The following is a 24322-nucleotide window of genomic DNA, read 5'->3' as shown; positions in this document are numbered from 1 at the left end:
CCAGGGTTTACAGTGTCCTCCAATGAACACACTGAAAAGCATTTAATGCAAGTATAAAATTCCATTTTTTTTAAACTCCATTGCTTTTTTCATGTTTATATAACTTAAGGATATTGGTAATTATGTTTCCAGTGATTTATTGACCAAGCCCAGAAAATAAAAAGCCAGGTTAATAGTTGAGCCTTAATTGGCCTTGACCTTAATTCAGCCTTATACATTAGTAAATAGTCTACAATGATTACCTTGGCAGGAAGACAAATATCAAAAACAATATGTTAAAAACAGTATGTGTCTCTCTCCTATACAATAATCACAGATAGCATAAGTGAATGTTTGAAAAAACATTACCTCTCTTTTATCATCAACCATATTCCAAATTATTTGATAATGGCGCAGATCATTGGGACTTAATAGTTGGTCTTCTTCAGTGGAGTAGAACAAAGAAAAGTTCTCTACAATTATGGCTGAAATCAGAAAACAGATATAAAGATTAGCATGATGCTCTATAAAAAGTGAAATTACAGTGTCTTATTTACAAAGTGCAAAACAACCAGATTGCACTGCAAAATCCTCTATGGAAGTGAGATTATATTTCTGCTATTGCACCAAGGTTTATGGAGAAAGATAGCAGTGTATATGGAGGAGAAGAAATTTACACTGGTTGATGAGTGAAGTGAGGATATTCCTTGCAAAGTTGAGTGTAGGTGCACTGCTGCTCTAGCTCCTAGTCCTTGAAGTGCAGAGTGATAAGTCCCCATTTTCCATTCAGAAACAGAACATCAGTTTGCCTGAGCTCTGAGCTAGCGGTCTTTGGGTCTCTTTCTACACTTTTCATGGGGTGCCATTTGCACTTTGGTGGCGTTTCTAAATACACTTTGCCCAATGTAAAACTAAGCTTCAAAAACACAAAGGTGCAACAAAAAACCCACACTCTCACAATCTAAGCCCATACTTGCCTATTTTATAGACCTCTCCCCTGGGATTTCCCAGAGGGTCCAAGGGACAAGTGCAGGGAGGGGTGTGATTTGAGTCATTGTGGCTTGTCCCCCGCTACACAACTATACAATCGCGCAGTTGGAAGTGTGAGATCATGATGATATGATTAATTTCAAAATACGTCATCATGGCCCCACCCATCTCAGAAGACAATGAAGCGGAATCCAGGAGCTTGGCTTACTCTGCCGGGAGTCTGGAAGGAATCCTCGAAATTCACGATTCCTCGGACATTCTGGGAGAGTAGGTAAGTATATTCAAGCCATAAATGAGGCTAATCAAAGCAGTATTATAGGAGGAAAAAAATGAAAGGTTTATTTACTAAAAGAGGTGGTACGAAGTTAACACAGACACCATGCTGGTTAAGTTGAGCTAAGTATAAACTTAGATTTAGCGAAGTGTCATTTATTTCAGTTAATTTAGCTCAGTAATACACAGTTTTTTATATTAATATCCAAAATGGGGCAACAGTTCAGCATTAGTTTATTTTCTTATTTTGCTGTGATTAGGGTAAATAAATTAGGTTCAATGGGGTCAATAAAGTTTGCAGGTGATTTTAGGATTTCTCACAGGGTATAAGAAATGTCCACCACCACTTTACACCTCTCCATTTTTAAAGTCTCACTCATCGTAGATAGCACCATGGCTAGCACTGTAGCCTTGAGGACTAGATCCCTCCAGCATGCTATGTGCACAGAGATATATTCTCCCTGTACTGTGTTTTTATTGGGGCCTCTTGGGTGCTCAGATTTCCTTTCACAATCCAAAGATATAATGGTAGGTTAATTGGCTTCAAACTAAGCTCTAGTCCATTTGTGTGCCTGTGGTATGGAAATTAGATTATAATATCACTGGGGCAGGGAACTGATGTATAACTTCCCTACTTGTAAATAAGCAAATATAGTATTGTAATAATAATCATGACAATAACAATACAACCTCCCCTGAATACCATTTAAGGGGGGAATTCAATTTCCCCCCAGAGTAACACCGCGCTAAACCTATTACCATTAATGCAGTAATTTTAAACCTGCTTTCTGCTTGCTGCTCAGGAAGCCACGAGCAAAAGGCAGACGTTGAACTTACCGTATTAACGGTTATTACGTGCACTATTACTGTAATATCGGTAATAGTGCGCAGGCCACGTTACTTTCATCAGTAAAGAGGCCAATTGAATTCCCCCAAGGTGTCTTTCTTTTCAGCTTATTCCAGGTAATCAGTGACTTTAATAAGTGACTCTTTCCTCATCCCCCCCTCACCCTTTCCTCTCCAGAAAACATACTAGTAGGTTAATCGGCTATTATTAAATTGCCCTTAGCCTCTCTGTGTGTGTGTGTGTGTGTGTGTGTGTATATGTGCGCGGGCGCATGCGCAGCAGCTCTCTGGTTTTTTTTTGGGGGGGGGGGGGGGTTTGGGTGGGGGGGGGGCGATCCCCAAAACCCCCCCTAAAAATCCTGCGTGTGCCCCTGGTAAGCTCCGATTATTCAGGAACTAATGTGAGAGAGTTCTCTGTACAGCGGTGCGGAATTAGTGGCGTTACAGAAATAGCTGATGATGACCACATATTACTCACGGGAGGAGCACCATGACATGTTTTTATTTTGTATAGTTTTCAATTCTGTTGTAGCTTCTCTCTCCTCATGATTTTATTATTTTTGGAAATTTGGATATTTGTTAACTAATTACCCCCTCTTTGTTACCTTCCCTTTCTTCCGTCCAGTCCCTCTTATAATTCACAATTCCCCCCTTTCCTTAAAACGTGTTTATTTGTATTGTTGTTGTACCTGTTTACTAGATTTCTGATTTTCTAAAATCTTATAAAAAATATTTGTTCACAAAAACAAAAATAATAATAATAATAATAATAATAATAATAATAATAATAATATAGTAAGTGATTACCATCCCTGCCTTATATCTTTTCCTACTGGTCTACCTTGTATGTCCTTGTGTCATATTTTTTATGCTCTATGTTTTCCCTACATTGTAACATAGTTGATGAGGTTGAAAAAAGACACCAGTCCATCAAGTTCAACCTATTTTGGATCTCCTGCGATCCTGCACTTATATTTGAAATTGATCCTAGTGTCCGCTGTTGTGGAGTACTGTGTTGCCCTTCAGATAGAATAATAATAATAGCAATAATAATAATCTATCAAGATCTGATCTATCACAAGATAATGACAAATGCTGCAAAAGTATTTTCCTGACAAAGTTGCCTGAGCACGGCATTTATAATAAAGGAAATAGAGTTAGTTTATGAGACAGTATGAACATCTTGCACTTACCGACCAGTAGATTTAACATGATATAGGCAATGATGACATAAAAGGAACAGAAGTACATAAGAGCTCCAGCGTAATTTCCACAGTCAGTTTCCCAGTATCTACTGTTATCTGGAGTGCAAAAAGGTGGCTGTACCTGAAATTAAGAAACTAATGTCACTAAATTATGCATGAGTTAGGTGGCACATTAGGATGACTACAATAGTATTTCAGTTCAGACTGTAATGATCCAGGTCTGTACATCTTAAGCTGCCCACATGGTAAGATTTCCATTGATCAATTAGCTCAATTCAACCAAACTGACTAACTATTGAACAGTGTGTCCCGTGACACTAAACAATAAAATCTGATCAGGTTTTATGTTTTCCAAACCTTATTTTTCTCTCTTAGGGGTATATTTACTAAACTGCGGGTTTGAAAAAGTGAGATTTGCCTATAGCAACCAATCAGATTCTAGCTGTCATTTTGTAGAATGCACTAGATAAATAACTAGAATCTGTTTGGTTGCTACAGGCTGTCTCCACATTTTCAAACCCACAGTTTAGTAAATCTATTCCTTAGTGTGCATAAACATTTACAGTCATGTGGTCATGCTCTAAATAACATGTTAAAAATACTAGGCTTCGTTTTGTATAAAATACACTTTAAACATTTAGCTTTTGATTTAACATGATGCTAGCTATAAGATGCTTTGTGCTATCCTAGGAAATGTTAGGTTTTTCTCAATTTAACATGTATCAAGTTGCATGGTCCATTAAAATGTGTTTTAATCTCCACAGTCTGTCCATGATTAAAACACAAAGTGTAAAATACCCTATCTAGATTCAAAGTTAATGAGCTACACCAAGACATCACTACATGATTGTTTAATCTAACGACATATTAGCGGCTCATTGAAGATTTTATCGACTTTCATTGAGCATAATAAGAAGTACAATCATAATACCCCAGGCTTTAAAACTATGTGCACTTCTTATTGTGTTGCTCTCAACTTACCATACAGTCATGCATTATTTTATTCCAATCTTCTCCAGTTACTATCCTGAAGAGCACAGTTATAGCTTTTCCTGCTGTGGAGAAGTTAGCATGCCTAGGTAGGAAAAGCCAAATTAATTAACACATTGTACATTTTATTTATCTAAAGTTCATGGTTCTCAAACTCCCTCTGATTGCTACAGATGCTGATCATTACCTAGAGATGCTATTTTTTGAAACACATTCCCCAGAAAACTCACATTTCATTTGTATTGCTACTCTAAGGAGCTTGTTCAGCAAAGTCTAGCAAAAGTGAGCACAAAATTTAAGAAACCATATATTTTAGTACATATATAATCAATGAATTCCCTATTGGGCCTGTTCATTAGGGTTTTTGCTTCTATGCATCTGCAACACTGAACTAATGTGTTTTCAAGCTCAGGTAAGTAAAAAAAACAAACAAAAACAATTAAAATTGTAAGCAACTCTTTGAAGGACTTAACAAGCTGGTATTTTCCAAAAAGGCAGCCATGTTGTTAGCTGAATAGGAGACTGCAGGATCTAGTGTCTCCAATGAAGTCTGAGCTACACAATGCCTTGTGAAATGGTAATTTATGGAGCTGTAAAACTGCAGACATGCAGTGCAGATTACGTTAATTCATGCACCTATATTTATACAGGAATGAGCAAGAGCTATTGTCACAAGAAAAAGGGTTTTAGGTCTTACGTTTCAAGTGTCAAAGTGCAACAACATCAACGAAAACTGAAAAGGGCATGCATCTGGGGTATGTCGTAAGTGTTTTGTGTGTTGTTTTTTTATGTGTTGTGCTTTATGTACAAAGTTCCTGATGGCTTATGTGACACCAAATCTGTATGTTTTGGAAAAGATGTCACTTCAGGTGAAAAGCATTGATTTGGTACCATATACTGTTTATTTGTAGTCACCAGATACATCTACAGATCCAGTCAGTGAGAAGTAGGATAAACTGGGTTGCGAAGACAAATGGTGGTGAGGATTGCGAGTTTTGTATGAGAGAGTGCATTTAGAGACAAACAAATGAGAATTTAATAAAAACATTTAAATGCAGAAATTTGACACATGAAATGGAGACAGTTGTGTCGCTATGACAAACAGTATTTTATGAGAAATATTGAAATATTTAAATTAATAAATGGTCCTAAAGATACAGTAGGCAGTAGTCCCTGCACAACTGCACTTTCCAAAAGCGAGCATTCATGTATATATACCTCCCAACATTTACAATCATGAAAATCGAGACAAAATAAGCCCCGTCTCACTTCACCCAAACTCTGCCCACAAAGAGGCAAATTTGGGCAAAACTCCACCCATTTTTTTGTCAAGTCCTGCCCCCATTTGCAGCCCGCGAATCAGGATGTCCCACCACAATCAGGACTGTTGGGAGGTATGCTTACATATGTGGCCTAGTTCAGCCTAATGGTAGCACGTTTCCTGACCATGACTGATTTAATTGTACAGTGAAAGCATCTCCCAGTCAAGTTAATAAATGTAAATATGAAGAAAACTGTTTTTCTGAAAAAAGCTTTATTACTAATTGCTTTGGTGGATATTTGATTCCACAATAAAGTGAAACTACACTATAGTCTAAAGTCTGCAACAATTGCATAAGAAGGTCAAACGGGGCGTCACGTTCGCACAGGTTGTCTGAACCTTTTTCTCATTGAATGTTTAATGTATGTGTTGTGTACTGACCTGTTAATGTTTTCCCCATATTTCACGGTTCCAAATAGAACAACTCCAGCAAAAGCATAGCAAAGAAGCAACAAAAACATCCCCACAATAATGAAGAAACTCTTGTACATGCTGACGACAACAGTCAACAACAGCATCTTCAGTGTAACCTGGAAACAGTAAATATAATAATTTTGATCAGATACACTTTATTAAAAAATATTGTAAATATTTTTCCATTCATTTTAGTTTAATTGTTCCGTCTACATAAAGAGATGAGTCAAATCTATGTGATGGTAATGCAAATTTCAGCTGCTAACTAATGCCTGAAAACCACATATAAAAAATAGGATTAATGGATTCTTCTGGGCTCATTCCTACCATTGCATTCTAACGCCACTTTTCAAATTTTATAATGCAGCACAACCCATTTCTCAAGTGTTAATGGGCACTATCAGTACAACAGGTTGTATTAGTAAAATCGCACCACATTAGAAACACATTAAAAATGTATCTAAAATGTATGTAAATGTAACTAAAATGTATCTAATGTGCGCGTTAATTTGTAATGTGTTTTTGCCCACATTCCCAGTGCATAGGTGTGAACAAGATGTAAAAATAAAAGCATTGATATACTTAACGATGGCTTTCCTATGCACAGTAATGCTGCTCTACTCAAGTTCTGCAACCCCTGAGACTTATATGCAAATATATTCCTAGCTGAGATCTGGTTGATCTCAAAGGTATGACATTTTTGTTACACGGATGCTGTATCATACTAATAAATTTAAAAGCTATTTCATAAAACGTACACCATGCAGTAGTTAGGGGAAATTACATTATTTTATGTATAATAAGCTGCCATTATGACAGCTAGAACAGTCACATTTCAACACATTTGTAAGCCATCGGCAACTCTTCAAAGTATGCTATATTTAACAAAGAAAACTTCAAACAGAAAGTAGGAAGTTAGTTGTTTTTCAATTATATTTCCTACAATTATTAGGTACTATTTTATCACTAGTTGCCAACTCCTGATCATTGTAATGCAGTTACACACGAATCTTCATAGCACATCGACCAATTATACTGTAATCACGGTTAACTACTATAAGGTCCTATTTATCACAAGTGGCAAATAAAATCTCAAAACACTACATTACTCATTGTATTTCAAGAAATGATTGATAATTGCTGTTGTGCGTTTGTTCATAATTCAAACAGCAGGAAATAATATCTTGGTTGTATTTTCTAAAGCTTGAACTCTGGGAAATAAAATCTGTGATTTTGCTAAAAACTATTGGATGAAATAGCATTGTAAACAAATTGTGAGACTGACTTTCATCGTATTTCTCTTGCACAGCCATTTGGGGGACTCTGCTAACCATGGGGCATAGAGGGCGCTGTGCAGGAGTCACCTAAAACTAATAGACTTGTCTGGCATGCTCCCTCCCTTCTATGCCACCTACGGAGTAGGGCGCATTTTTGTAGTGTTTAAGAAAATAATTTTTATTTTTTTCAAACATCGGCAGTGTTCACTAGACTGAGAGGGGACATGAGCGCCACCGGCGCGCTTATGCTGCATCCCACTCTCATTAATAGAGCTCCTGGCAAAGGGTGACATGGACACTGGGGGTGTTATCCAGGGACCCAGACACCTATGAATGGTGGAACAGCGTCTGGAGCCACGGCAGCAGACCCAATTTCTCCTTAGATGAGGCGGGGCTGCCTACGGTCATCACTGGCTGCAAGCAGATACCGACATTGTGGGAATGAAATTTCTTTATGAATGGTTGGCCCCTCCCCCCTGCTCGGACTTTACCTGTCTAAAGCCCGCCATTTCTCTAACTGCTCCCTCTCCTCAGACGCTGCTTAGTGCGGTGATGCTCAGCCTGTGTCTACAGGGTGTTTAAACTCGGGAAGAGTCAAAATTACCCATCAACATACTTGAGTTAAGCCTGTATTAACTTGTTTTTCCTGGGAGAATGACTGTTTCTGCTATCTGTTATTGTAAATCTGTCTCACAGTTTTAGGGCCTGATTCATTAAGGAAAGTAAAGCAAAAAAAGGAGTAACATTGCATCTTGGCAAAACCATGTTGCATTGGAGGGGGAGGTAAATTTAAATTGTGGGGACAGATTTATAGTTGGTATAGGGTATGTCCTAGCTCAACTTTGAGAACACAGAAGGAGATGCAGCCTACCGTAGAAGTACCTATTGCTCGTCTAACAAGATCTACTACTTCTCTCTAGTGCTGCTTTTTTAAAGGATAGCACAGACAGAAAACGTAATGGAACTTTAAAATCTATCTTGCTCCAGGAGCTCTGTTCAGACTCATAGCAGTAGCTGCATGGGTGATTGAGGTGGTTGAGAAATGGGCTTGTTCCCTAAGTAATGGCATACAGTCTGGAATGTCCATATGGGAGTTGTCCACACTTGTTGAACATACTAAGAAAGCTTCATACTAAGGAAGCTTCAGTGTATTTGAGTGATGCAGTTCTGGATGCTGGTCAGGGTCTATCCAGAATGTCATCCTTGGCAGTAGCAGGCAGACACACTCTATGGCTCAGATCCTGGGAGGCGGATGCTGAATCTGAGAAGGCTTTGGAGGCTCTATTCTATGATGGTTTAGTGCTCTTTGGTCCGCAGACAGACAAAATTATTTCGCAAGCCACTAGAGGAAAGAGCTTGTTTCTTCCTGTTACTACCCCTAAATCAAGAAGCTGATGATTTCTGTCCTTTTGATTTGCCGGCAAACTGTGGAGGTGTCCGCGAGAGGGCAGTCATTTATACCGCGGGGAACTGCTCAGAGGGACAGTCAGGCAGGCTTGGACAGGAAAGAGCTCTAGTCAAAAGCCTGCAGATAAACAAACCACATGACTTCTCCCTTTCCCCAACTGGAAAGAACAAAGAGGCTCAGGCTATTCAAATATCTTTCTGGTACAGAAACCAGGTGAGTCCTTTCGTCCCATCCTAAATCTAAAATCCCTCAACTTGCTCCTGCGAGTTCTCAGTTTCAGGATGGAGTTAGTTCGCTCAGTAATAGATTCCATGGAGCAGAACAAATTTGTGGAATCCTTGGAAATCAAGGATGCATACCTTCATATACATATATGGAAGACCACCATAGCCTTCTCAGTTTTGTGGTAGGACTGGATCATCACAGCACCAATGCTGTTCACGGAAATGATGGTGGTCATGGCTGTTCCATCTCTTACATCACAAAGGGGTCTAGGGGATTCCATATCTCGACAATCCCTTGATAAAGGCGAGTTTTGCTTCTCTCTCTCTGTCTCATCTGCGACTAACAGCAGAAACTCAGTCACATGGCTGGATTATAAACTTCAAGAAATCCAGCCTAGTCCCAACTCAGAACATGGTATTCTGGATCTACGGTTCGACACCAGATGTCAGAGGGTGTTTCTACCACAGGACAAGGTCCTAGCTATTCAAAAAAAGGTGAAAGTTCTGTTTGCCCTCAGACAGATGTCCATTCTTCAGTTCATGAAGCTGATGGGTCGACTGGTATCTTGTTTTGAAGCAGTTCAGTTCGCTTACTTACATTCTCAACCATTCCAGCTCGAGATTCTGGCTAGATAGTTCAAGTCCAACCCCCAATTGGAACGACAGTTCTTCCGGCTGCCTCAAGTGACCTGTCACTTCTTAGTGTGATGGCTACACACAAGTAATCTCAGTCAGGGGCGTCCCTTCTCAGTGTGGGACTGGACCATAGTAACTACAGAGGCCAGTCTGCTAGACTGGGGTGCGGTGACGCTCAGCCTGCGTCTACAGGGTGTTTGAAGTCGGGAATAGTCAAAATTACCCATCAACATACTTGAGTTAAGGGCTGTATTCCATGCACTGGTTCAGGTGCAGAGTTCTGCGCAGAACAGGCATATTGGAGTATAGCCAGACAACACCATGGTAGTGGCATATATCAATCACCAGGGGGGACCAGAAGTTCCCTGGCCATGAAGGAGGTGACCAAGATCGTTGTGTTAGGCAGAACGTTCCGGCCATCTCAGCAGTATTTATACCGGGAATAACCAATTGGGAGGCTGGTTACTTGAGTCGCCATACCATTCATCCCAGGAAATGGTCCCTTCATTCAGAGGTATTTTCCCAGATTACGTACAAGTGGGAAATGAAAAAAAACCGACATGATGGCCTTCGGTTGAACCACAGGATGAACTGCTATTGTGACAGAACTCGGGACCCTCAAGGGTGCATGGTAGATGCCATGACGGTTCCTTGGATTTACCGGCTGGTATATATATATATATGTTATCACACTATTGTGGCTATATTTAAGTCCACAGGTGCTTTCTGATCATCATTTCATCGTATTGGAAGGTTCCATCTGCCATCCAGGCTTGGTACAGATTTCCAGTGTCTCTAGCAAGAACTATATTCTATTTGGCTATCAGTCTACCACTATCTGGTACGGATAAAACCTATCTTTGGAGTTGTATTTGCATTTTTAAAATTATTGTAATGCACTATGTTGGCGCCCCCTGTCTTTTTGTGTTCCAATATATATATATATATATATATATATATATATATATATATTTGCCCCGATTTCCATGTTGCCTCCATTGCTAAAGGAGGAAAAGCAGGAAAGACTTCTGGTAATTTTGGTGGCCACGCAGATCTGCAAAACATGTCAGTGGAACCACCCTGGAGACTTCCTTGTAGACCAGATCTTCTGAGCCAAAGTCCATTTTTCCATCCAGACTTAGCACGATTGGCTTTGGTAGCCTGGTCTGACTGAGGCCCTGATCCGCAGGAAATATTTCTCTGACAGTTATTCAGACATTGATCAGGGCCAGGAAACCAGTGTCTTCTAGAAATTATCACTGGATATGGAAAGCCTACATAGGCTGGTGTGAGAGACAGGGGGTTCCCACCTCCTCGTTTCGATTGGCGAGGTGTTTGTCCTGCCTACACTCTGGTCTGGACAAAGAGTTCAGTTTCGACTCACCTAAGATACAGGTCTCGCCCTTGTCTGTTTTCTTGCAGAGACATTTGGCTCTCTTTCCAGAGGTTCACACTTTTCTTCAGGGAGTTTTTCATGTTAAACTAACTTTTGTACCTCCAGTAGAGCCGTGGGATTTGAATTTGATTCTAAGTGCATTACAGAAGTCAATTGAACCATTGCAGTCTGCCTCTTTGAAGTTTCTGACTTGGAAAGTCATTTTTTTACTTGCGATATTGTCTGCCAGATGGGTTTCGGAGTTGACGGCTCTATTTTACAGAATGCCCTTCCTTGTTTTCCATGAAGAAGGAGCTGTTTTGCGCACCACTGCTTCCTTTCAGCCTAAGGTGGCATCTAGGTTCCACATCAACCATGGTACTGTTATTCCTGTGCTGACTCAGGACTTACAGCCTGGTACTTCTTAATCTTTGCTTTTCCTGGATGTGGCCAAAGCCTTGAGAATATATGTGGATTGCACAGCATCCATGCTCAAGACTGACAATCTTCTGGTGCTATATGAGGCTCACAAGCATGGATGGCCGGCAACTAAACAGACAGTTTCCATGTGGATTAAGATGACAATTCATCAGGCCTATCTCTCAGCAGGTTCTCCGGTTCTTGAGGAGGTTATGGCTCACTCCACCTGGTCGGTCAGCAACTCCTGGCTGGTGCAGAATGAAGCGTCGATTGAGCAAGTGTCAAGTGTGTCGGGCAATCACGTGGTTCTCTGTTCACACCTTGACCAGATTCTTATACGTCTTTGTATCCAAATAGGCTAGTTTTGGCCGAAAGGTTATGTGCACAGCCAAGTCTGCGCATTCACACCCATAGGGGCAGCTTTTGAGCGTCCCCGTGGTTAGTGGTATACCCTAAATGGCTGTGCAAGAGAAAAGAGTATATTTTACTTACCGTAAAATCCATTTTTCTAAACCCATTTGGGGGACCCATCCCTTGTTCTGACATTTGTGTGATTTTAGTCCTATTCATTGGGCTTTGTAAATAAACTGATATGTCTCTGTCCAGGGGGCAAAGAAGGGAGGGAGCAGGCCAGACAAGTCTCTTAGTTTTAGGTGCCTTACTCCTGCACAGCGCCCTCTATGCCCCATGGTTAGCAGTTTCCCCCAAATGGGTTTAGCGAAATGGATTTCACAGTAAGTATAAAATCCTCTTTTTACACTATTTTAGGTGTGTTTTGATAAAGGCACGAAGCATAATATACTGCCTTGATCTGTCCTTTGGTGTACGACATGGTATACAATGCTAGTAAATATGAAATTAAAGTGAAGTAAAACTAAATAAACATATATAAAAAACAATATTAAAAGAACACTGAAATGGGGACACCACGTTGCACTTCATTCTTTTGTGCCCCAATTATTTTATCTTTGTTTTATGCTTTTGGTATTTAGAACTCCCTATTCTGAGACAGCAAAAGGTGCATTTTTACGTCTTCAGGTCTCACAGACTAACCTTTCCCTTTTATTTGTGTCCTTCAGAGTTACCCATGTTTCTTTGTGAATCTGGTATAATGCAATGTATAACATATTTATTAGAGGTAAAATATAGCTACATATGAAAAGCATCTCACATACTCCAATTATTTTAAAAATGTATAAAAATGTATTTCAGTTTTATTCCACTTAAATTGTATTGAGCACCGTCCTGCTGTGTACAACCTAACTGCTGTTTTGATTGACTACTGATTGATTGACCCTGGAAAACTTGAAAGAAGCAGGGCATTCTGGACTTAAGAGGGTGGCACATGATAGCACCTGCTAATGTGCCTCCTCAGGCTCCCCTCCAATGACATGACACCCTCTTTAGCCTGGAACGCTCTGCTCCTCTCAAAGCCAATTGTTGTCAAATACAGCAGTCAGGATTAAAGCTGGGAGGAGGTATTAAGTACATTTATCCCAAACTCCAAATATATACAAAAAGATATGGATGCTTGAGAATAAATTGATAAGAAAAAAGAAGCCATTATTGTTCGTTTAGCTAAAATAAAGAGCACATGTTGTAGGAGTAGTTTAAAGCTTCAGTGGCAGGTGATTAAATAAACAATTCAGCACAGCACAGCATGGCTGAGCATTATGGGAGCACAGATAATGTCCAATCCACAACCTTTCCACCCTCAGGAGATCAGTTACTAGTATCTGCTGGAAGCCAGGAGCGCATTTTGTCAGTTACCTCCTTTAGGTCTTTAATCAAACCTCACCAAATTATCTGTAAGTCTCAATGATGAGAAAGATGAAGCTAACACTGCTGAAGTAATGCTTTTTGGATATTTACATGCAACTAAAATATATTAAACACAAGGAATAAAAATCTATTTTATGTCTAATATTAAACAACCCAAAAACACAATTAAAATGAAAACAGTATGTCTGCAAATTGACAAACTAAGTGGCATGATGACAAGTGACCATGAAAAAGCCATTTTATGCTCTATTTAGAGATAAAAGTAAATTGTGGGTAGTTATTTTTCTCTCAGCATGTCTATTTAAGAGAAACATGATTTCAAGGAAGACATTCTGGTACAGGGTTTATTTAAGAGATGTGTTCCCAAAGTACAGTAAGGAAATCTAGTTACATTGAAAGATAAAATAAGCCTTTGAAGTAAGGTGTTTTCAAAAGGATACATTGAAGAAAACCACAGAATAATTTACAAATCCAAATTACTATGAAAGGGCTCTTGTAAGAAAATACATTTTCCAGGAACAAATATTATATACTTACATGTTTTCCACATATAGAAAAAAACCTAAAGACTATTATACAGGCGCCCATCATATAGGTATATTCATTCTGTGAAATAAATATTACAGAGTTAAAATTCAGAACCCTTTGCCATCATTATTTTTCAGATTCTAAATATTTTGTTTTAGAAGGAAAAAGATAATTTCTACAATTAGCTGCACATTTAGTGATCTAGGGGTAAATGTATTAAAGTCCGTTTTTTTCAACTCGCCGGGAATCGGCGAGTTGAAAGCTAAAATTTAAAGTGGCGCTGGCTTGTAAAGGCAAGTTTGCCTTTACAAGCCAGCGCCGCTTTAAATTTTAGCTTCCCGGCGAGTTGAAAAAACCGGACTATAATACATTTACCCCCTAGAGTTTGATGTAAATCAAACTGAATGTGCAATTTTGCACCAAGGCCAAATCATATTGCACTGCAGGGTGGAAAATGTGTAGACAGATTTAGAGTTGGGAAGTGAGTGCTAGCTTCACTCTAAAACACAGTGTAAAAATAAAGATGCCCAGGATTTGCATGCTACACACAGAGGCAGCCAGTATTTTCCCTGCATGCAAAAAAAAAAATGTAATCGCATTTGCACCCCTTTTCACCACATGTAAAATGTGCACCCTTCAGCTGGATTTGCTCCTTAACTCTAAAACAGACTCTTTGGGGGGAATTCAATTGTAAAAAAAAGCTGCGTGATGTGCCTCCGGAATGGCTGCTAGACACCTTACGCAGATTTTTTTTTTACAGAAGTAATGCTTATTTTTGCTTGCGTCCCATGCAAGCAAAAATGCGCGTTACTTTTTACCGTAGTAGCGGTAAAAATGCACGGCAGCTATGTTCTGAGGAACAACGTGGACAATTAATCTACCCCTTTGTAAGCTGCAATTAATTTTAAATGAAGGATACATTATCATTCTGAATAGTCTAATGTCTTAAATATCTTACTGAAGAAAGTAATATTTAATAACAATTAATGATTGTTGTGGAGCTTTAAAACTGCAGTTATCTGCAAACCAAAAAAAAAATCCAGTTAACAAAATAAATAACAATTTGGATGTCCCATAAATTGTAAGCTTGCGAGCAGGGCATTCTCACCTCGTCTGTATTACCCAGTATTGTTTATTACTGGTTTTGTCCCCAATTGTAAAGCTCTACGGAATTCGCTGGCGCTATATAAATAAATGTTGATGATGATGCTATATAAACTTTGTTACATATAGAGGTACCATTGACACTGCAGGAGCCTAATATCACTACTCTGTACTACTGAGAACCCTGCTTCTTTCCACTCTCGTATTCTCAGTCTGTGACTTGCTGATTGCCTACATTCCCCTTCTCAAATTATGGCACTACCCCTGTTACATGCAGCCCTGTCCTCACTAACACACGACGATCTCCTGCTGCTGTGACCATTCTAAAGATCCGATTGACTGTAGTCTGTTCTATCCCGCCCACATGAAAACTGAAGACTCCATGGACAAGCAGGATTTGAAGGTTGAATAAAATAAAATGCTCAGGCACCTTAAAAAATGCATAATCATGGCATAAAATAACTAAGCTGATATCTAACATTTTTGGGTGTTTTACCACATTTTTGTATTGGTAGTCTTTTCCTTTTTAATTCATTAATTATTTTTATTTTTTATTAGTATTCCTATAGCATAATATTAGACAGTATAAATACATAGTTGCCAAAGTAGTAATAATTATAAAAATACACAATATATACAATAACTGTATTGTAGAAAGAATGAACTAATCTTACAAGTAATGCAAAATGTAGTATAACCCAAATAACACCAAGTGATGTCACAAGCAGGTCATATCGATTTCTCCTACTTTGCCAAAATCCAGCTGGTGACATAGCTGTTATCTTCATTGTTACCTTTATATAACACAAATCAACATCAGGGTATTAATTACATAAGATAAGACACATTTTCATAGGATCAATCATTGATAGAAAACAGTGAAAAGAATGGGTTCTATTTTCAAGACAATGAACTGTACATTTATAGAAACTGGTGCACCACTAACGGTGCACAATAAGTGCTGTAATCCATAGCAACCAATCAGAATTTAACAATCAGCTTTACGGTACCATTAAGAAAATTAAAGCAACCTAAAACAGGTTGCCAAGGGTGTTGGAAATTTCAACTGTGTTCAAACTTGTTCTTGCATTAAACTTTTATTTCACCTAGGCACAGCACAATAAAGTATTATTACAGGCAACTCAGCATCAAGTCATAATACAAGTTGGTAACAAAATGAACTCCGTAGTACACATAACAGTTCCAACTAACTTATTATACTAAAATTAGTGTCTATCTATCCAATTCTCCAAAGTCATTGCGTTGTGATATGATTGGCTAAATAATGTGGTATCATGTGATTGGTTAAGCATTGTGGTGTCATACGATTGGTTAAGTTACTATTTCTCAAAGGTACATTTTATAGCCTTAAACAATTATCTGTAAGATTCCTTACCTTTGTTAACCTTACAAGATGTTATGGTATCCTAGCTCCTTCAATAGACTATTGGTTCCTCATATTGAACTATTAAAAACAACTGTCTCCTCAAAAAACACACAAACCCTATGACCCTCTTCTTACAAACATTCTGCATTCTTATTAAAAAGTAGAATGAATATAAAAATGGATTATTCTAAAACCAAATGGAGTTTCATTCAAATACATTAAGTTACAGCTCTTTCTAAGCACACTTTTTCTTAAATAAATATGATCTGAAATATATTACCTCTAGAACAAAAATGAAGGTGAAAACGACTGACATTGTTGCTAGAGGAACAGTCACAGGATCATCCACATCCCACTGGAACAAAACATAATTTTTAAATCAAATTTAGTCACATTTTGTTTACTATAGCACAAACCACATACTTTGTAAGATGACAAAATGGAGTCCATTAGTTTGATCTCAATCATGTCTAAACACTTATGTAAGCATATGTGCTTCCATCTACCATAAACAGACACATAAGTAGATGCTTATAGACTTCAGTGTTTTATGGCATTATGAGTGGGTCTATATTACCAATTTATATATTCTGAGTCATTATGATGGAGTCATTATAATTACACCAATAAACTGATGTAGTGTTATAAGGTTGTAGTCAGGCCGATGGCAATTTTTTTTTCTTTGGGGGAGGGGGGGGGGGGTGCCCAGCGGCGAAACCCTCTGGAGGTCACTGCTCTGCTCACAGAGACCGTTGCATATGTAGTGAAGCCCCATTTGGGTTTTCAGTTCATGTATTCTTGTACAATGTTCTTTTATACAACATACCTTGACTGAAAGTAAAACCGATTGTGCCAACACAAGCACTGCAATAGTCCTCTTGAAAAATGGATGCTGTGTTATATCGTACATTCGTGCTCTGAAGCCATCATTGTCTACAAAACAAACATCAGTTACATGAGACACATTTATTTTAGTAACTGTTTTTTATATTGAAGCAGTCAGTACGGCATGCTGTCTGATGGCACCATTACAAAAGTGTGCACTGATGTAAAACACAGGCATTCATGGCTTGGATGTGCTTGTACTGCCCTTAGTAATTGTCCCTAAATGTCTTATTTGATCTATTTTCAAGCATGTTGCTCTTATTTGTATCACTGGAAATGTAATCTCATGTGGCTCATATAAGCTACTCTCAACTACAACATGATGCTGACTGTTCCATTGTTCAATCTCCACAATTGATAACCCTAAATAACTGCAATCCACCATTATATATTAAGTCCTGAAATACGCACTCATATTGTTTCTGATAGTTACATTCAAAATGTGGTGAATTTCTGATATCAACTCTTAATTTAATATCATTCACACTAGTTGGACACTATCTATCAATGAGCCTCTCCTCCAACTCTGAAACTACAATCTTTGCTAAACCACCACATATTTATGCAGCAGTTTTTTCCTACACTTCAAAGATATACTGGTAGGTTAATTGGTTCTGACAAAAATGACCCTAGTGTTTGTGTGTCTGTGTTGTAGGGAATATAGATTATAAGCAGGGAGTGATGTAAATAATGAAATATTCTCTGTAAAGCGATGTGGAATATGTAGGCGCTAGTTTCCACCCTGTCGCTAAACACAATGAAAACAAATAAGACTGACCACTGATTAGATGAAAACAATACTTTTTTTGCGTGTGTATTCTGTTGCTCTGACTAAAAGGAGAACAAAGACAATAGAAAAAACAAACACACGGTAAAGGGAACATTTATAAGCTTTGATACCTGGACGAGGAGGGAGGTGGAGTGGTTGAGCGATCTTGAGTCTGCTTTTAAGATCTTCCCATCTCCTTTGATCAACAGTCAGCAGAGCTGTTCCCTGGGTGGTTGAGAGACAAATGACAAAACTTGTTAAGTCAGATATGTAGAATAAAGTAGCATCGCTTCTGCCTGAATCAACAGTTTATAGAGAATATATTGAGTAATACATTGGGGTATAATAGGCTGATCTGGAGTAACGGCACTTTAACATTCAAACATTTTGAATGGCTAGCTCCTCCCCTGGGAACCGTCCCCAGTTTTTAATAACAAAGTCCAGAAGAGAGGGCCAACAAGGCATAACAATAACTAATGTAAAAGGAAAAACCAAACATCCAGAGCAAGGGGAGGGCGCGCAGTGTCACCCAGTGCCAAATGATTTTATGCAGAGTAAAAATTCCTCTTTTTATTATTATTATTATTTATTTGTAAAGTGCCACATATTCCGTAGCGCTAGATACAGAAGCAAGTAACAAATAGATGAGATAATACAAATAAGTAGCAGATGAGTGTAAGTAATGATATGGGGACTCACACATAGTGCAGCAAAATGCATTACAGGACATATGAAGGAGTCAAACAGTGGGGGACACTGTGATTCATTGGGACCATACCAAAGCTGCCCCTAAGGGAGGGATTGCTCTGAAACAGCTGCAGGTAACACCTTGCACCCAAAGCTAGCATCCTGAGACACAAAGCCCTGTAAATTGTATAGAATTTGGAAAAAGTGTGGACAGGCGATCGTGTTGCAGCCAGGGACAACTGCTCAGCCAAAGCACCGTGCACTGCCACCCACAAAGTAACTACAGCCCTGGTGAAATGAGCCTTTAAACCCATTGCCCCAGGCTTAGCGACTTGAATATAAGCCAAGTGAATAGTGGATGCAAACCACCGAGCAATGGATTGCTTAGATGCTGGCCAACCCCGCTTGTAGACGATAAAAAGGTGACTTGTCCTACGAACAGAAATCGTCCTGTCGACACAGCATCTAAGGGCTTGGACCACATCCAGAAAATGCAAGGAGGCATCAGAAGACTGGAATTGAGCACAAAAAGGTGGAACAAAAATCTCCTGGTTTTCGTGAAACAGAGATGCTACCTTCGGCACAAATGAGGGTTTAGTGCGAGGCACTGCCCAATCAAAGCAAAATACCAGAAAAAGGGGTTTACAGCACAGTGCCCCCAGCTCAGACACGCAATGACCAGAAGAAATGGTGAGTAAAAACACCACCTTCAAGGTAAGGTAATCAACTGAATACAAAGGCCCGAAGAGTTCCATAGTAAGAGTCATGAGCACCAGTATAAGATCCCTAGTCTAAACCAAATGTACAAATGGAGGCTGAGTATGAAGAACCCCCTGCAGCAAAGTCTGTACATCCCTCATAACTGCCAGCTTGATCTGAAAAAAAAGATTGAGAGCACAGAAACCTGCAGATTTAAAGATGGAGACAGAGATCCTTATCAAGACCGGCCTGCATGAAAGATAATAAGTCTGAAAACTGTAGACTTCACAGCACTGGATGTAAGCCTTTCACACAAGACAATAATTTGCAGAGGAAGTTTTTGCGCCTTAATGATAGTCCTCACGGCGATGTGTGACATTTCCCAAGATCACAAGATTACGGTTTCAGCAACCAGTCCATCAAAGTCACACTACCTAAACGATGGGAACGAAAAGGGCCTTGTATCTGTACGAAAAGACAACCGGTAAGGTGGACCTATCTCCATCCGTAGAATGTCGGAATACCACATTCTGCAGTGCCACTCTGGAGCCACCAGAATGGCAGGAACCCATTCCCTTTTGAGTTGCCATAGCACCATTAGAATCCTGGGAAACCGAGGAAACGGCTATACCAGACGAAATCGCCACTGGATCATCATGGCTTCCGTGTACCCCACCGTTGGATCTCTGTAATTCGAGCAGAAGAGAGAGGCCTTGAAGTTCAGTTGTGACGCCATAAGGGTTATCTCTGGCTGACCCCAACGCTGAACCAGAAGGGCAAAGACCTCTGCGTGAAGGGAACATTTCCCCTTTGTGACGTACTGTGTCGAAGTTGAGACTCAAGAAATGCATTCTGCTGAAGGACGAAGGTTCTCTCTGAGGAGAACTGCCAAAGTGTTAGGTCACGCCCCCTACATGTGATAATCGCGTCCTCAGGCAGTGCTTCATAAAATGAACAAATATTAACAAAACTACTAAAAATGGCTCTAAAGCCTGTAGTCTCGACACCCCACCCTCCCCCGGCTGTTACCAGTCTTCTTGCCAACTGTTCTCTCCCCTTGTTGGCATTTATGCAAGGAAGCTGTGTGTGCCCTTCAGGAGCTGTCAGCGCTCTCCTTTTCAGGCCATTCTGTAGATCCTCCATACCATCGCATGAAGCTGTACTCCCCCTAAGGGAAAACTGCTTAGACAGACGTCCCCTCTGATATTCCTGACCAATGAGCAGAGCAGCGGCTAGGATATGGCATGCACTGCTTTATTAGTAAAGGGAGTCAGGGAGAGGGAAGCTTATTATAGGCTACTCTACCCCTATTAGGGACCCAAGGATATGGCGCCACCAGGCACGTTACCCCTTTGGAGGCATCCCTAATCTTATTAATAAAAAATAAAAAAAGTGAAAAATAAATAAATAAAGGGCAAGAGCCCCTTGAAAAAAAAATCACCCTACTTCAAAGGGCATTTTGAAAAAACTGAGGAAGGTTCCCATGGGAGAGGCATAGTAGGGGAGAAGCTAGTCTTACAAAGTGCCATAACTCCAGATCAGCCTACTACACCCCAATGAATCGCAGTGTCACCCAATGACAGGAAAGAAAAATGTACATGTCATCTAGTGGAGGCAGCCATTTATGGACTAAACCAGGCCTGTCCAACCTGCGGCCCTCCAGATGTTGTGAAACTACAAGTCCCAGAATGCACTTCCAGCTATCAACTGGTTGTCTACCAGCAAAGCATGCTGGGGCTTGTAGTTTCACAACACCTGAAGGGCCACAGGTTGGACAGGCCTGGACTAAACCAATATAAATTCTATTATTTCACTAGGCGATGTCACTTTTTCCTAGTCAATTGATAAGCCTTATTCTCATAAATACTCCTTCAGCCTGCAAAATGGGATGCCATGAGAGGGTGAGGGGGGTCCTTGCTGTGGCTATTATGGTGAGGATGGATGGGGCTTTGCCCCACTTATTCATCCATTGTCATTACAGATGATAATGCTTCTACCTTACCGTAGACACACACACTTTCCACAGCACCAGATACGATTGCTATTCCACTAACTTTATATATGAATTATCCCCCATACTTCTAAGATTGTAAGCTCATTTGGGTAAGCCATCTTTCTAATGTATTTATAGAAGAGTCTACTCAATGTACATTACTGTGTAATATATCAGTGCTTTATAAATGATAATAATAATTCCTCGGAATGGCCCTGATTTTGGGTAGGCGACATGTACACTATAATAACTTTTCTTAACCATCTTCGTTTAGTGGTCCTTTTAGAACTTGAGAGAAAATTAACAACTAAACAATAAAATAATATTCCAACACTCGAAAATATCTACACCCATATCTAGTTTAGAATGAATGTAGGTTTATCGAAAATGCAAAAGTATCAGTAGAAAATAAATGAGAAGCAAAAATGTGATTGAACATGATAAGGTGAGCTATATCTGGAGTATCATATATTGATTACCCTTGATCTTTAGAAAATGATTTCATAAACACTTAGAATGTTTCTTTTTAATCACAAACTGGGTTTCTCTTGTAGATTTTATTCAGTTTTATTCTTCATTATTATCTTCATATTTATAGTTGTTGCAGGGTCCCTGAACACTATACAGTGCTTTTTCTTTTTCTCAGGGAATGGGTTTATACTCCGATTTTAATTCTTTGTATTCTAATTTTTTCCATTTTATCAATGTCTCCTTAAAGAGACATTAGCCAGATTAGGCTGTGTGCCTGTAGGTTTAAATGTGAGTGCTGCCCACTTTAAGCAGAGTTGCCTACTCTCCCGGAATGTTCGGGAGACTCCAGAATTTCTGGGAGCTCTCCCAGACTCCCGGGAGAGCAGGGCAACCTCCAGAATCCTGCCCGCTTTGTTGGTAAAGTGGGTGATGGTGTCATCCTGGCCCCAACCCCTGCTGTAATAGGCCAAAATAAGTATTGTATAGCAAGCGGCGGGACCTAATGATGCAAATAGTATGGACATGCCCTCAAAACACGGCCAACTTTGGAGATCTCCCGGAGTGGTGATCGTCAAAGTTGGCAAGTATGACTTTAAGCCCATGCCTCAGTGTTAGTTGGTTATCACTGTTACTGCAGATTTATTCCATTGTGATTACATTGCTGTTTTTGTCATTATCATTAATGTGCTTGCTGATTTTCCTACTGCATGTTATTATCAAACGTCATTATTCTATGCCATTATCACTGTGTTATTGTTCAGCTAGTCTATTCCACTAACGTTGCACTACTGTCTTACTGTTACGGCTACAGTTATTATCATAAGTTTGTAGAACAGGATGTAGAGGTCTTCACCTATAGCAGCAATTCCCATAGAGCTGGTAATGCTCACAGGTACTCAGATGCCCCCAGGTCTTATATTCAGCAAAGTACAGGCTTATGATAATACCACAGCACAGGCTAGCGAAGTCAAGGCAGGTAACGAGGTCAGGTACAGGCAAGTGGTAAGGGGCTGGCAGCAAACAAAGGGAGTCCAGGTAACCAAGCAGAGGTCAGGGCAATAAGCACAAAATCAAAGTCCAAGAAACAGGCAGGGGGTCATACATAGTGAATCAATCCAGAGTAGCAAGATAACAGGAGCTGGAGTAGGTAAACAGGCAGAACCTGAACGCTATAACCGTTCGGAGGCTAAGCCCTTCCTGCCTTATATACACAGACTGGCCAATAGGGAGCCCAGACGGTGATAATCAGCCTCAGAGGCTGTAAAATTAATTCTAATTAATTGCGCACACACCCGACTGTCCTAATGCTGAGACGCGGTGTTATAACAATACAGCGTCCCGACCATTGCCTTAGCAACGGCCGTGGCAAATACAGGAAGTGACTTCCCGGTTGTCATGGAGACGGCCGGGACGCGTCTGCGGGCACAGTGAGTCGCGGTGGCTTAAGGCACCGCTGCGGCTCATAACAGTACCCCCCTCCTTGAGGAGTAGTCAAGGAACCCCGACATCCAGGTTTTCCAGGGAATTGTTTAAAGAATTCTTTGAGGAGTTTGTCAGCGTGCAGGTGATTCCGAGGAACCCAAGAGTGTTCTTCTGGGCCACAGGCCTTCCAATGTACCAAGAAATGGGTTTGTCCCTGGACTTTCTTGGAGTCAAGAAATTCGTGAGAACCATGCACATTGACTGGTCGAGGTTTAGATGGTTGATGAGATTTGATCTTGGTAGATAAGACAACAGGTTTCAAGAGGGAACAATGGAACATATTAAGGATTGTCAATGAAGATGGAAGTTATAGCCTAAAGGCAACAGAATTAACTTTTTTAATTATAGAAAAGGGTCTAATGAACCTAGGTTCCAATTTTTTGCAGGGTTGTTTGAGCATAATAATATTGCGGGTGGAAAGACAAACTTTCTCTCCTACTTTAAGAAAACAGTTCCTGCGATGACGACCCTCAAAACTTTTGATCGAACGGAGGCCTGGAGCAAGTTGGAGTGGACCTTCTTCCAAATAATTCTGAAGCGGGAGACTGTTGGACGTATACCAGAAGGATCAGAAGGATTGATTGAGGAAAAAGAATTAGACTTGTGATGAAAGCCAAAATTGCAAAAGAATGGCGATAGCCAGGTGGAAGAATGACAGGAGTTATTATAGGCGAATTCGGCCCACGGAAGTAAAGATGACCAACTATTTAGAAATTTGGGGATGTATAATCAAAGAAATTGTTCTAAAGAGTAAATAACTCTGTCTGTCTGTTTGACTGTGGATGATAGAATGATGTTGATGTCAAGGTGTGTGCAGAAAGATCTCAAAAATTGAGAACCATGGTTAGAGACAATATCTTCAGGAAGACTGTGGCGGCGGAAGATATGGCGGATGAACAGTGATGCCAGGGATTGAGCATTCGGTAGTCCTGCCAAAGGAATGAAGTGGGCCATCTTGCTAAATCCAGGGTAAATCCACTATGAAGTCCATTGAAAGATGTGACCAAGGTTTAGTTGGAGTGGACAAAGGCATTAGTTGGCCCGACGGATAGTTTCTGGCAGACTTGTTTCTGGAACAATCCCCACAAAATATTTGACATAAGAGGGCAAAGCGGGTCACCAAACTGTACGCGAGTGTACTTCAGTGGTCTTGAAAATGCCTGGATGTCCAGACCAT

General features: G+C 39.9%; 1 protein-coding gene across 3 annotated transcripts in view; it reads right to left on the bottom strand.

The window, feature by feature from the left end:
* Positions 1-24322, bottom strand: part of NALCN (sodium leak channel, non-selective) — a 431975-nt gene that overhangs the window by 15641 nt on the left and 392012 nt on the right. For all 3 annotated transcript variants that reach the window (XM_075199955.1, XM_075199956.1, XM_075199957.1), the window contains 9 exons: positions 17945-18038; positions 16986-17092; positions 16440-16514; positions 15447-15566; positions 13678-13746; positions 5986-6134; positions 4275-4368; positions 3282-3414; positions 349-464 (listed from right to left, as the gene is read on the bottom strand). In XM_075199955.1, coding sequence (XP_075056056.1) covers positions 349-464; positions 3282-3414; positions 4275-4368; positions 5986-6134; positions 13678-13746; positions 15447-15566; positions 16440-16514; positions 16986-17092; positions 17945-18038 — 957 coding nt within the window. The remainder of the gene's footprint in view (positions 1-348; positions 465-3281; positions 3415-4274; positions 4369-5985; positions 6135-13677; positions 13747-15446; positions 15567-16439; positions 16515-16985; positions 17093-17944; positions 18039-24322) is intronic.

This window comes from Mixophyes fleayi, chromosome 2 (genome assembly GCF_038048845.1).
Source record: "Mixophyes fleayi isolate aMixFle1 chromosome 2, aMixFle1.hap1, whole genome shotgun sequence".
Lineage (NCBI taxonomy): Eukaryota > Metazoa > Chordata > Amphibia > Anura > Limnodynastidae > Mixophyes > Mixophyes fleayi.
The sequence above is the reverse complement of the archived record's forward strand: the minus strand, read 5'-3'. Positions and strand labels throughout refer to the sequence as shown.